This window comes from Phocoena sinus, chromosome 6, assembly GCF_008692025.1.
Source record: "Phocoena sinus isolate mPhoSin1 chromosome 6, mPhoSin1.pri, whole genome shotgun sequence".
NCBI classification, from domain to species: domain Eukaryota; kingdom Metazoa; phylum Chordata; class Mammalia; order Artiodactyla; family Phocoenidae; genus Phocoena; species Phocoena sinus.
Window position 1 is genome coordinate 975,675 of NC_045768.1, and position 13,206 is coordinate 988,880.

General features: G+C 61.9%; 2 protein-coding genes across 3 annotated transcripts; both read right to left on the minus strand.

The window, feature by feature from the left end:
• Positions 1 to 193: 193 nt before the first annotated feature.
• CCDC183 (coiled-coil domain containing 183) lies at positions 194 to 9,100 on the minus strand. The gene is given in 16 exon segments (XM_032635145.1): positions 194 to 306; positions 960 to 1,056; positions 1,127 to 1,267; positions 1,323 to 1,402; positions 1,405 to 1,490; positions 1,683 to 1,825; positions 2,444 to 2,544; positions 2,952 to 3,033; positions 3,145 to 3,318; positions 4,429 to 4,551; positions 7,047 to 7,151; positions 7,349 to 7,516; positions 7,721 to 7,798; positions 8,267 to 8,388; positions 8,927 to 8,980; positions 9,067 to 9,100. Coding segments are annotated over 16 exon segments (1,701 nt in total).
• A 2,144-nt stretch (positions 9,101 to 11,244) lies between these two features.
• On the minus strand, positions 11,245 to 13,206 carry TMEM141 (transmembrane protein 141). 2 transcript variants are annotated; one of them, XM_032635190.1, is made up of 5 exons: positions 13,086 to 13,206; positions 12,742 to 12,808; positions 12,455 to 12,538; positions 12,087 to 12,194; positions 11,245 to 11,688 (listed from the first exon to the last, which is right to left on the minus strand). In XM_032635190.1, exons 1-5 carry the CDS (start codon positions 13,137 to 13,139, stop codon positions 11,675 to 11,677), a joined length of 327 nt encoding a protein of 108 aa, XP_032491081.1. In that variant the 5' UTR covers positions 13,140 to 13,206; the 3' UTR covers positions 11,245 to 11,674. The 2 variants fall into 2 exon arrangements, with proteins under 2 accessions (XP_032491081.1, XP_032491079.1); XM_032635188.1 differs by lacking the exon at positions 12,742 to 12,808 and having other exon boundaries at positions 12,087 to 12,741; positions 13,086 to 13,203.

Genomic DNA, 13,206 nt, shown 5'->3' on the forward strand with positions numbered 1-13,206 from the left:
TACTCACTCTTACCCCTGCACCCTCGGGCCCAGATCCACACCGAGCATCCCACTTCGCCAAAGACTTCCCAACGCTGTCCCCCACATCTGCGTCCCCTCAGGTGCCCCGCAGTCCTGGAAAATTGTTTATTTGTGTAACCAATGACAGCATGGGGGCGGGGTGTGCTGGCGAGGTGGGTTCTTCCTCTTCCGGTCACTTCTTCTTGGCTACCTTGAGCTTCCCCTCTATCAGCCGCTGGCCCTGCCTCTTGATCTCGGCCCGCGAGGGCATGTAGCTGTGGTCCACGTCGGCGAACTGGAAGGTCTCTGCAAAGGAGCGGGGGAGGGCAGCCGCGCCCGCAGCCCGTCTGCCCCGCGAGAGTCCCCAGATCCTGGATTGTCCCTTGGCGTCCGTTCACCGCAGGGCCAGTTGTACCAACGACGTATATTTCTTCCTTTCTGTGTCCCTGGTGCTCTGGCATTTGGGGTCTCGCACAGCCGGGGAGAGAGACAGACCAGGGCTCACCCAGCCCTTCCAGAGCCCACACTCGACCACCTCTGTCTAACGCACACCCCAAGCCTGAATCACCCAGGGCCAGGTGCCAGGCAACTGGGGACAGCCCCTGTGCCCCAAACCTGCTGGAATTATTTGAACGGGCAGATCTTAAGCGGTGTGCCCCCTGCCTTGCCCTTCCCACAGAAACTCCAATAAACGCCCTGACCAAGGCCTTCCCCCCTGCCTGCCTACCGGCACTGGTGCCTCCCTGTGTCACAAAAGGTGGTAAGTTCTTTCAATGGCATTAACTTCACCAAGTCACCTCCATAAATTAAAAATCCTGTGGGTGCAACTGACACACCCTTTCCATCCCTTTAGCCCCCACTGTGCCTCCAGGCCGCCCTGGTCAGATGCAGCAAGCACCATCCCCAACCTCTGCCTCTGCACAGCTCAGGCCCACCACCAGCTGCTGGGCGGCCCGTACCTATGACATCCTCCCCCATCTCCTCAAAGCTGATCCTGGTGTTCTGCTTCTCCTTCAGGGCCGAGGACTCCAGGGCATCCCTCACCTTCGTGTGGACCTGCAGGGCATGGGGACTGTCAGCTCTGAGGGCACACAGGGCGTGTGGGCACCCCCCGGGCCAGGGCTACCTCCTCTGTCCTGGGTAGCATCTGCACTCGGTCAGCCAGGTACAGCAGCTTCCCCTTGCAGTATGCCAGCTTGCTGTACACATCCAGGGTGTCGGAGGGCAGCGCTTCTTTCAGTGGCCGGGAGGAACAAGTCGTCTCCCTCTGGCCCCTCCAGGGGACCCTCTGTACTGGGGGCTCCTCCACGCTTCCCTGGCACCTGGGCCGTGGGCAGGGGGACGCCAATCAGGCGGATGCGGAGGTTGTCGATGCCAGTTTGGATGGCCAGCAACAGCTCTGGCTCTTGGCCATGTTGGCGTGGGCCAGCTGCAGCCGGGCTTCCTCCTCCTTCAGCATGTCCTTCATTTTCTTCTCAACAGACTTCAAGCTGTTGAGGATGAGGGAGGTGGGTAGCGGACTGAGGGCAAGGTCGCGGAGTCCCGAGCTGGCGCTGTGCTGAGTCAGGCTCAGGAGCTCACACGCGGGCACTTGGGGCCCCTCGGCAGTGGGTGCGCTCAGCTCCGAGCCTGGTGCCAGCCACGGGCTGTCAGTGAGGAGGAGGTCAGGGGCTCCCGGGTGCCTGATGGAGCTGGGCATCACGCCCTCCGTCGCCAGCTCCTTCGTCGCGGCCTCCAGCTGCGTCCTCCTCCCCTCACCGCCCGCCACCTGCAGCGCCAGGTTCTCCTCCGTGCTCCTCTGAGCCAGGAAGCAGCCGGTGATGTCCTGGCGGGGCCAGTGGGGCGAGGAGCAGGTGTGAGCCAGGAGGGAGCTTGTTCTTCTGGCTCCCGGTGGTCAGTAACATTGACCGTGGCTGGGTGTTGAGGACCTGTGAGGCCCTCTGTGTGTGTCACCCTCGTGACAGGCAGAGGGGCCAAATGACCCCAAGGAAGAGCCAGAGAGACCACCGCCACGAGACTGCGTGGCTTTGAGTCACTCGTCCAAGGGTGGACAAGCTTACGTCAGGACCATGGACAGGAGCTCAAGGCTTACTGATAATAAATCCAGGGCGGATTAAAATAAAGGGGGTAGGGCGGAGAGGCAGCTGCTCGTCCTTATGCTGTTGGTTTGGGAAGGGGAAGGAGTTAAGAGGTGAAGGCCACCTCCTCGGGGTTTGAGATCCTCAAATTCCAGCGGGCTCTGTGCAGCCCCTGGAGCACGGCTCGGATTTGCCATCTGCGTCCCTGGAGTGCCTGCTACTCTGAGCTGTGGGGCTGCTGCTTTGTGTGTCCATTCATGCAGAAGCTGTCTGCAGAGCCTGGCCCAGCTCAGCTGGGCCTTGGGCTGGGGCAGGGTCTCCACCCGTCCTTCTGCCCACACCCCAGGAGTGCTAGGGAGCAGTACCCAGAGGTGAGAGCACCGCACAGCAGTCTAGACTTTCTCCACCAAAGCCGTCACGTCCGTCTGGTATTCGATATCAGCCTTGGAGGTCTCCCTCCTCCTCACTGGGTACAGCAGAGGGGAATGTCAGCCGGCATGCGGGAATGCTGTGGGAGCTCTGCGCGAGGCCGTCGGATGCCCCCATACGTCGTCGGGGAGGCCACCCAAGAGCTGGGTACCCGTCAGAGTCGCCTTCACCTTAACTGGCTCCCTGCTCGGCCAGCCCTCGAGGGATGCCCCAAGGCAGCTCCATCCACAGGAGGACCAAAAGCGGCCTGGCACAGTGGGGCTTAGTGGGGCTTCTCAGAGGCGGCTCAGGGGTGCATTTTACAGCTGAGAAGCTGGGGGCTCAGCCACCCCTGGCCAAGAGCCCAGAGCCGGCAGCAGCACCTTGAAGCATGCACTGTGACTGTTGGTGTGCACCGGTGCAGGTCTATCCAGGGAGGGGCCGGGGCTCGTCGGTCTCCCTCACCCCGGCCCCCGCAGGCTACCCCCACCTCACGGTGACCCACCTCTCGGGACCCTGGCTGGGGCGGCGGGAGCTGAGCGCTCACCTTTCAGTTTCGGGACCCATCAGGCTGGAGGAGAAGTGCTAGTCCCGCCGGCCCTGAGCGCGGAGGGGGAGGAGGTGAGAGGTGTCCTCTGTGGCAAAGGGGCTGCTGTGCCTGGCGTGGCCAGCGGTATTTCTCGCTGGTCTCCTTGGAGTGGATCTTGTCAATGAGCTGCTTCTGCTGGTTGAGCCGGTCCTCCCATGCCTGGCGTTCCTCTGCTGGTTCAGCCGGTTCTCCCGTGCCTGGCGTTCCTTGATGAAGGCGGCCTCCCCTTTGCCTCATGTTCATCTGGGGACACAGGAAGGGGGCGGGGGTCTGTCCCACCAAGGCCACCCGGGGTGCTGACCCAGCGTCAGCGTCAGTCCCCGCCTTCCCGATTTGGGACGCTCCGCCTGCGACCATCACCCTCACCCTTGCGTTCTGCCCTCCTCTGGGACGCCCCCCTCCTGCCTGGCCTCTGAGCCTTCCCTCGCGTTACGCCCCTCCAGCTGGGGTCGCTCCGGCTACAGCCATAGGCTCAGGGACCGCCTGGGACGCGCCTCACAGATTTCTCTCTCCAGCCCCGGTCCTCCGCTCCTCTGCCAGCTCCCCTTAGCGCTCACTAGAGTGGATTCCACATGTCTAAACACAAACTCATCATCTTCCCCCAGACCTCCTGTCTCCCGGCACATCCTGCTTTGGTGGCTAAGTCCACTGTCTGTCTGGGCCTGCTCACGCGTCCTGGATGCCACGCTCTGCCCTTGTCTGCACGTCTCACTCGCCCCGCCCCTCATCGGGGTGACCTCTTAAAGGCTTCTCGGCTCCATCCGAGTTCGGCCACCCATCTCCACCACTGGTCTGGCCCAAGTGACCAGTGTCTTGGCCCTGGTCCCCTCCAGTCTCTGCAGCCAGAGCACACCCGTTTGGAGACACGAATCTGATCCCGTCTCCCCCCATCTCCTCCCAGCGCTCCAGGTTAGGAGGGCCGCCACTGCAGCCCCGCCACCTGCTGCCCACACAGGCTCCAGCCCCCACGCCTCCTTTTAGCCCTGTTACACCCCAAGACTGTGTTGCCCAACCTCCACCCCCCAGAATCCGCCATTCACTGCCTTCCTGAGAAGGTCCGAACCCCAGGGTGGCCCCACTTCATGAGGAGGGGGCAGGCTGGCCTGGCAGGGGCCTCGGCACACAGTGGGTGAAGGGGTGGCACCTGCCCCGTCCAGGTCAATTCTCTGCCGTCTCTGTCTGCCTCTGCCCAGGCTCACAGGTGGTAAGGCAAGCAGGCCGGCAGGGCAGCCACTGGACTCCTCCAGTGATGACGGGGGGTGTGGGCATGGGGGTGTCCCGACGGACCCTGGGCCAGACAGGTTCAAGAGATAGCCCTGCAGGGAGGGCCCCCAGCCTGGGACCTGCTCTCACCTTGACCTCATCCGTAATCATCATGGCATCTTGGGACATGACTGTCATGTCCGACAGTTCCGACCAGTAGCCAACCACGAGATTCTGCAGCTTGTCCAGCTCTGTGGGGTATCCTGCCAGCTTCTGCAGCAGAAGGGCAAGGGCAGGGGGGCACAGAGCCTGACCGTCCAGGGACTGCAGGCCAACCACAGGCTCCCCTGGCCCCTCCCTCATTCTCTTCTGGCCCCCAAAGTGGAGCACGTCTACTCCCCACCCCTCACCCCGGCCTGTGCAAGCCCAGGGGACAAGTATAACCTGGGCTGTGGCCCCAGCCGGGCCCAAAGCAGGTGAAAGGACATGTTTGGGGAAGGAAGACAGCAACTTCCTGGTGGATTCTCTCACTGCCCAGGGCCAGAGTCCAGAGACACTTCCAAAAAAGTTGTGATGGGATGTCCCACCACGTGAGAGGTGACTGTGAAACGCCGGGAGGCTGGCAGCTGTCTGAAGTGAAGAAGAGGGTCTCAAAACACTGGTGTGGGGTCAGAGACTCAGGACTCAAGGCCAAGGCTATAACCTGACCAGCTAGCGTGGGGCCTTAGGAAAGCCTGGGTTTTGCCATATGTAAAGGTAAGGTAATAATGGCTCTTTCAGGAGGTCGCTATCAGGATGGATTGAGAAGGTATAATGATGTATATTTAGCACAGGGTCAGGTTCATAAATGTCCAATATATCTTGGGTCTTAGTATTTTGTTGTTGATAACTACAACGTAGAATCTTCACTTTTTTGTTGTTGTTGTTTCGGTACGCGGGCCTCTCACTGTTGTGGCCTCTCCCGTTGCGGAGCACAGGGTCCGGACGCGCAGGCTCAGCGGCCATGGCTCACGGGCCCAGGAACTCCGCGGCATGTGGGATCTTCCTGGACCGGGGCACGAGCCCGTGTCCCCTGCATTGGCAGGTGGACTCTCAACCACTGCGCCACCAGGGAAGCCCTTTTTTTTTTTTTTTTTTTAATGCAAGGGAGACTTCCCTGGTGTTCCAGTGTTTAAAACTCGGTGCAGGGGGCACGGGTTCGATCCCCAGCCAGGGAACTAAGAACCCGCATGCTGTGCCATGCGGCCAAAAAAAAAAAAAATGCAGATGACCACAGGAGTTGTTTTTTTTTAGTGCATATGTTCTGAAAAGATAAGCAAGTACCACTGGGAGGACATGACGCATACAGGTGAAGGAGGGGCTGGACCCCAGGGTGCAGTCGGAGTGGGAAGGGGTGTGGGTAGGAGGAATGGGCCCGGGAAGGACACGTGGGCAGGGCCACAAGGTGAGTCTCCAGGACCCGGGGCCTGAGGCAAGAGGGACAGGCTGGAGGACAAAGCTGCGTGCTGCTGGGCTCTGGGCACCGTGGGCAGGATTTGGGGGGCATGACCCCAGCTGCGAAGAGCTGCAATGCCCACCCATCCCACACCCTCCTCCAAACACATTTCTACCTGTCACCCTCCTGGCCACACTGCCCTCCAGGGCTTCCCCTCCACCAGCCCCAGCATGAAGGTGGGGTCTTCCCTCTCTCTCTCGGCGCCCCCCTGCCAAGCTGCTCCTCTTTGCACCCTGGCACCCAGCCTCCAGCCCTCCTCTCCAACTGTCCTTGTCCTCACCATCTTCCACCACCTGGCCTGTGGCGGGTGCCTGTGCTCTTCTGTGTGGGGGCCAAAGGGGGCCGCCAGTGAAGGGGGTTGCCTCACAGCAAGGCTCACGGCCCCTGGGGGCTTCCCCCTGGCCTTCTCGGCAGGGAGCAGGGTGGCTGGCTTGGAAGAGGTGGGCAGCAAGCGGAGGTTACTGACCTGCTCAGAGGCAGCTTGCCCTGGATGATGTTAGGGGACTTCTGAGGGTGCAGGACCCATCTCTTGGCCTCAGAAGCCAGGGGATGAGAAACGATGGGGCAAAGTAAAAACAACACTAAACCATCAAATAAGAACCCAAACAGGACTTCCCTGGTGGCGCAGTGGTTAAGAATCCACCTGCCCATGCAGGGGACACGGGTTTGAGCCCTGGTCTGGGAAGATCCCACATGGCTGCGAAGCAGCTCAGCCCATGCACCACAGCTACTGAGCCTGCACTCTGGAGCCTGTGAGCCACAACTACTGAGCCCGCGAGCCACGACTACTGAAGCTCACAAGCCACAACTACTGAGGCCCGCGCACCTAGAGCCTGTGCTCCGCAACAAGAGAAGCCACTGCAATGAGAAGCCTGCACACCGCAACGAAGAGTAGCCCTGCTCGCCACAACTAGAGAAAGCCCGCACTCAGCGACAAAGACCCAAGCAACCAAAAATAAATAAGTCAATAAATCACTAAATTTATAAAAAAACAAAAAACAATTCTGATGTAGCACATGATATGCCTTTTTGGAACAGCAAATAAATTCTTGAAAGAACGTTTCCCACCTACAAGGTCCCGCTGCTCAGCTTGGTGCCCAAAGCTGGGCTCAGCCTTTCTCGGGGTCACCCGGCCTGGAGGAGAGCTGCGCGCCTGCGGGGCAGCCTAACCCGGAGGGCACGCCCCCGCCGAGATTCCCGCCCTTCCTGGCCAGCTGGGCTCCCTGGGACCGGGATGCGGTCTCGGCCTCCGGGTGTGGGTTGAGGGGCTCACTTGTTTCAGGTGGTCCGGCAGGTCCACGTACAGCAGGTGGATATTCTGGCTAGTGGTGATCTTGACCATCGTCTTTTCTATGTTGTTCTCCAGCTGACGGATGACCTGGGCGGGGAGGAAGGGCACATTGAGAGTGCGTGGGGACAGGCCACCTGGGAGTGCAGAGGCCGGCGGGGGCGGGGCTGGGCTTTCTTCCAAGGGGGCCTCATTCATCTAGCCCCGCCCTCCCACAGAGCCCCGCCCCGCCTCCTGTGGCCCCGCCCCCATCGCACTGGAGGCCCCGCCCCGCTCCCCGCCGCCACCTGCAGCATGCGCGGCTCCTCCTTGGTGGCCTCGGGCTGGTCCTTAAGGCTGGCCAGCTCCAGCTGCGTGCTCTCCAGCTTCTGCTCGCGCCGCCGCCCCAGGTCGATCAGCACGTTGTGCATATTCACGCGGTCGAAGACGTACTTGCGCAGCTTCTCCCGCGCCACCTGGGTCGGGGAGGGCATGGCCCGCGCGTGGGTGCTCAGGGGCCACGGAGCGCGCCTGCATCTGGGCGGGCGGGGAGGGACCCGCGGCAACGCCGCACGGACGCTGGGGCTGGGAACTCGCTCTGCTCCCCACCGGCTCCACATCGTAGTTTAGTTGGGGTGCACTGGCTGGGCGGGGCTGACGGGTCCCCCCTGCTGCCTTACCTCCGTGGTGCAGCGGCTGTGCGCCAGGCTCATGGGCACGTCCTTTCCGCAGGCCTTGGAGATGGTCCGCTGGTCATACTGTGGGGCGCGGCGGCTGAGCTGGGGGCTTGGCCCCTCTGCGTTGCACCCCCACCCGGCCGCCGACCCCTCCAGGGATTCTCCCCGGGTTTCCTCTGCCCTGTGCTAGCCTAGCAGCAAGACCCCAGCTCCTGGGGCCACAAGGGGCAGAGCGCTGAAGGACTCCATCCAGGCCATCCCTGCTCCGATGTGATGGAGGTCCAGGGAGGCGGGTGCCTGGCTCCCCTATATGGCTGCTGCAGGGGGTAGCCCAGGAAAGGGACCTCTGTCGGGCCCCTGGCCCTGCCCTCTGAGGTGGGTGGTGGGGAAACCGCCCCCCTCCACCCAGTTTCAGAATGGTTGGGGTTAGAGTGGGGAAAGGAGAGGAGGTGCCAGCTGTCCACCTGTGTTGGGGGAAGGGCTGTTTCAGCACGTGCCCCGCCCCCCCACCCCCAGCCAGCAGGTAGCAGGGAGGGTCTCGCTGTCCACCTTCTTGGCCAAAGCCCACTCGTGGGACCCGCGGCAAATGTTGCTGCGCAGGACGGCCAGCGTGGCCTTGTTCTTGAACGTGGTCTCCTTCACCGCCTGTATCTGCAGCGCCCGACATTGCTCTGTGTGGAGGCACAGGGCAGCCAGGATGTAGGCCAAGGGCCAAGGGCCTGGCCGGGGTTCCCGGGTGGGGCAGGCTCCACGCCGGGGAGGACGGAGGTGGGGGCGTGAGTTTGCTGTCTCCAAGGCCGCGCTCCTTCCTCCCAGCCTGCATGGGGGCCAGCTTCACTGCTCAGCAGTGCTCATCTGGACGGCTCTCAGTGGACAGCAGTGCTGGGAGGTGGGGAGGGTGGGATGCAAGTCAGGGACGGGCAGGCCTGTGATTTCTTCCAGACCCTCTAGCCACAGAAGTGGGTGGATCCCCTCCTGTCCCCTCTGGCTTTGAGGCCAGCGTGCTCACAAATCTCCTTGAAGCCCCCAGCTTCTGTTCCCCCTGCCCCCTGCATGGCAGACCCCTCCGATCCCTTCCCCCAGCTCTGTTTGGGGGTGAGCAGTAGAGTGGCCCCCAGTCCATATGCCCTGGACCGTCCGTGTGTTAAGATTGTAAGTCCTGCCCCCAGGAGCCCCGGAGGCCCTGGGTCACCCCAGCGGCAGCCACACCCTGGAGCCGAGTGATAGCCTTCAGCTCCTGGATCTGCCTCCACCTCCGCCTCACTACGGATCTTCACGGCGGCCCACGGCGCCCTCCAGGGCCCATCCGCACCCCCCACCCTCTCTGTGCTGAGCCTGCCCCGCAGAACCACAGTTCAGATTGCTCCTGGAATCTCGGCCCATTGTGACGGGGGCGGAGGTTCTCAGCACCCAGGGAACCCGGGAATTCCTGGCCCACCCCGACGACCCCACCCTCTGCCCCCAGCCAGCCTCGGGGTTGCTCTCCTGGACACGAGTCTCGTGGCTGCTCTCCGAGGTGATTGGCAGTGGCACCGCACCCCACGGTGGCGCCACTGCACCCTCCCCATCCCCCCACACCCCCAGTGTCCTCCACTGAGCCTCCTAAAACTTCTGACCTCTCACTGCCTACAGGGTCTCCATTCCCTTACCCCACTCCAAGTTCAAACTCCAACCCTGGTGACCTGGCTCGTGAGACCCCCAGCCTCGGCCCTGACTACCCCATCTCTCCCTGACCTTCCCTGCTCCACCCCCACTTCCCTGGGGAAGTCCTGGGTCCAGCTTTAGCTGTCACTTACTCCAGGAGGAGTCAGTCCCCTCCCTCTGCACCCCCAGCACAAGCTTCCCTTACAGCCATGTGGCCCAAGCCTGGGATTCCAGGGGTGCACATCAGATGGGTTACTTCTTCCAACCTGCATGAGTTTGCTAACAAAGCACCACAGACCGGGCAGCTTAAACAACAGAAATTTATTGTCTCACATCCTGGAGGCTTGAAGTCTGAGACCAAGGTGTCGGCAGGGCTGGTTTCTCCTGAGGCGTCTCTCCCAGGCTTGTAGACGGCTGTGTCCTCGTGGGGTCTTTCCCCTGTACTCATCTGTGTCCTAATCACCTTCTCTTATAAGCACACCAGTCAGACTGGATGAGGGCCCATCCCCATTTTAACTTAATCACCCCTTCAAAGGTCCTGTCTCCAAATGCAGTCATATTCTGAGGTCCTGGGGGCTAGGGCTGCAAACTGTGAGTCTGTGGGAGACACAGTTCAGCCATAACAACAATCTTCACCCATGCGCTGTTACAGCACCCATCTTTCTCTGTGACCTCTCAAACAGATTCTTTACTTTTCTGGTCACTCTCTTTTTAAAAAGTGAGTCCAGTTCCCTCTGAAACTAAAAGTTCTCCCTCTGCCCTCCCTCTGAGCCCAGGTCTTTCCCTCAGGGGGTTGGGAGGGCCTGCCGTGGGCAGGGTCTATTCCCTTGATGCCCGTGTTCTCCCAGGGTGTGAGGCAGAACCTGTGCCCCAATACTGGTTCTCCTTTCCTCAGATGGAGAACCCCTGAATTTTAGTGGGCACGAGGCTGCCCAGAGCAAGCTGCCCTCCTAGGTGCCTTTGCACTAGGCGTCCCACGTGACTTAGTTCTAGCCAATGCAGTGTTCAGAGAAGTGAGTGAACTGCCCTCCTCCTCCCCCTTTCTCTTTCCTGTTGACAGGGATGAAGACCTGATGTCCGGAGCCAGCACAGCTGCCTGGGACCATGAGGTGGATTTGGAATGAGGGCCGTTACAGCACGGAACACGCTAAAAGAAGCCTGGGTCCCTGACTCCATACAGCCCCAGACCACCCACTTGAGCTTTTCCATGAAAGGAAACGAAAACTCTAGCTTGCTTATGTCATGGTTATCTCGGGCTTCCTGTCGTTTTGCCTTCCCACGAACAGATTCCCTGGTGCACAGTGAGCGTGCAGTAGACGTTCTTTTGCGGGACTGGCTATGTCAGCAGGCGCAGGGGCGGAGCTGGGGCTGGAGCAGCGCGGCCCTGTGTGCCTTCAGTGTTACCAGGAAGCCTGCTATAAAGGACGGTGGATTTGCCCAGGTGTTATATAATCTCTGCCTCTCCTTCTGTTGGGGGTGGGTGAGGTGGGTAGTCTTGCCCACCCAGGAACACTCCTCCATGTGGACAGAGCTCCAGTAAGCTGACTCTGGCCTCCTGAACCACTCACTTCCTCCTCCCCAGGGGAGAAGTGGCTTAATCTGATAGGTGGGTTGGGAATGATAGGCAGGTGGGCGTGGCCACTTCCCGTCCCTTGTCTCCTGGAAGCTGCACACCGTCTGCTCCGCTGCTCTGTGCCAGGCGGTACAGAAGCACCCCCGCATGGAGGGCCCATGGGGGCTGCCCAGAGTGTCTAATCCTGGGGTTCGGTGTTAGGAACTGCCCTGGCACCTCCTCCAATCAGCTGTATGGTACCGAGGTGACCTTTCTCTCATCTTCTTACTGCGCTGACTTGTTTCCCAACTGCTTTAGAACTCAGGCGGGAAACGGGAAACAGCAAAAGGTGTTTATTAGTCCCACAACCCCCAGCGGCAGCTGTCAGCTCTGACTGGGGTGGGCGGGGGGATGCAGGGGTCAGAAAGGGAGTATCAGCAGCAAGAAGTGCAGAAGGCCCAACCGCCACCCCGGAGCTGCCGCCCCCAAATATGCATGAGACAGGCCTGGTCTTCTCCAGCTCTGTGTCCACCACGTTTCTCACTGCCCTGCAGGAGGCCAGCCACCCAGGGGCAGCACCTCCTGGTCTGACCTGGGCATCCAGGCTGGGCAGGAGCAGTTTGCACAGGTCTGACAGAGTTGGCCATGCATGTGTGCAGGGGACATGGGTGTGGGGAGGCCAGCCTGGGGTGCAGAGGTGCTGAGGGCTGTGTTCTAGAACTCTCCGGCCCCAGGTCCTCTGTGCCCTGGCTGGAGCTCTCCTAGCTGTGCCGATCTGTAAGAAGCAAAGGGAGACAGCTAGAACCACACCCCAAAGCTGTGCCCGGTCCCTGTGCCCATTTTACCGGGGCAAAAACTGAGGCCTGTAACAGGAGGGATGCAGGCAGTGGAGGCCAGGCTTGAGATCAATCAGCTTGATGTCCAGTGCGGGGCCTCTCAATCCGGCCGCTCTTCTCGGGGTGCCCACCCTCCTCACTCTGCACTCGCCCCTCCCAGGGCCACCCAGCCCCTCCTGGGTCTTCCTCCTGCACAAGGGCCTGGAAGTTCTGTCTGCCGCAGGCCCCCTCCCTCCCGCCCCCACCCCCATGCGCGTGTCAAGGGGACAGGCCTGTCCCGCCTACGCCCGGGGAATGGAGCCTCGGTTCCGCGTCCTGCTGCCCCCGGGACCCTCACCTGTGTCCATGTCTTTGGGGAGCTGCCCTGTCTCCAGGAAGAGCCAGAGGTTGCTGCATTTCTGCGACTCCACTCGGGTCACCCAGTAGCTGGCCACTGAGCCTGCGACTGGGGAGAGGCGGGCAGGGGCCAGTGGGCAGGGGGGCGGGGCCTCTGCACTTGTCAGGGGAAGGGAGCAGGGTGCAGGTTTCTTCCTGGGAGCGGTGGGGTCCAGCAGGGCTCCCACTGAGAACTGGAGCCCCATCCCCGGAGGCAGGGATGCCCGGAACCACAGCCCCCCACCCCTAGTGGGATCCGCTTCTGCTGAAGAGCCAGCGGCAACAGGGGTGCATTTCAGGGGCGCCAGGCACCAGTCCTGGAGTACGCACCCACGGCCACCAGCACGTTCCACTGAAAGGGGTACGGAAACTTCCTCTGAACGAGCATCTGCAGGCCGACGGTCGCAGCGGTGCCTGCCAAGAGCCATGGTCCGCATCAGCCAGCCCGTCCACGGGGCTTGCCAGGGGACCACGGGGCTCTCGGCCTAAGTGCTCGACACCTGCCAGGCTCCGAGCACTGCGGGCTGGCGACCTGGCGCCACCTGCTGGGGAGTCAGGGTGAGACAGGAGGGTGAGGTCTCTTCACACCCCAGGACAGACACCTGGACCCAGCCTACCTGTGACAAAGGTGAAAATGCCCTTCATGAAGGCGTTCGACTGGCACGCGGCATACTCCCCGAGTCCCTGGGATGGGGGAGGGGGTTGAAGGCTCAGTTCCCCGTCCCTCCTTTGGGCACACTCCGGCCCTGGGGTAGGCGACCGCTCATCGTGAGGCCCTGGGGGCCTGGACACATCCCACCTGCCCCCATGCCCACCCAGGATGCCTCGATCTCCACAGCAACAGGGTCCCCCACCTCTGTCCCCCGTCTCTTCCCTGATAAGGGCACTCCCACCGAGGCCCCCGCCCCGCTCAGGTCAGCTTCTGAGGTCAGGGGCCCGCGTCCCAGGCCAGCCTTCTCACCGGGTGCTTGCTGGCCACGGCGTCGTCCACCCGGGACAGGCCCAGGTTCACCATGGCTGGCGGGCCGCGGGGAGCCGGCGGGGCAGAGCGGCGCCGGACCGGGCGGAGGGGCGGGGCCGGA

Bases quoted from the DNA above. Each gene is read 5' to 3' on its own strand.
- TMEM141 (XM_032635188.1), bottom strand. From the start codon at position 12,561: ATGCGGACCATGGCTCTTGGCAGGCACCGCTGCGACCGTCGGCCTGCA.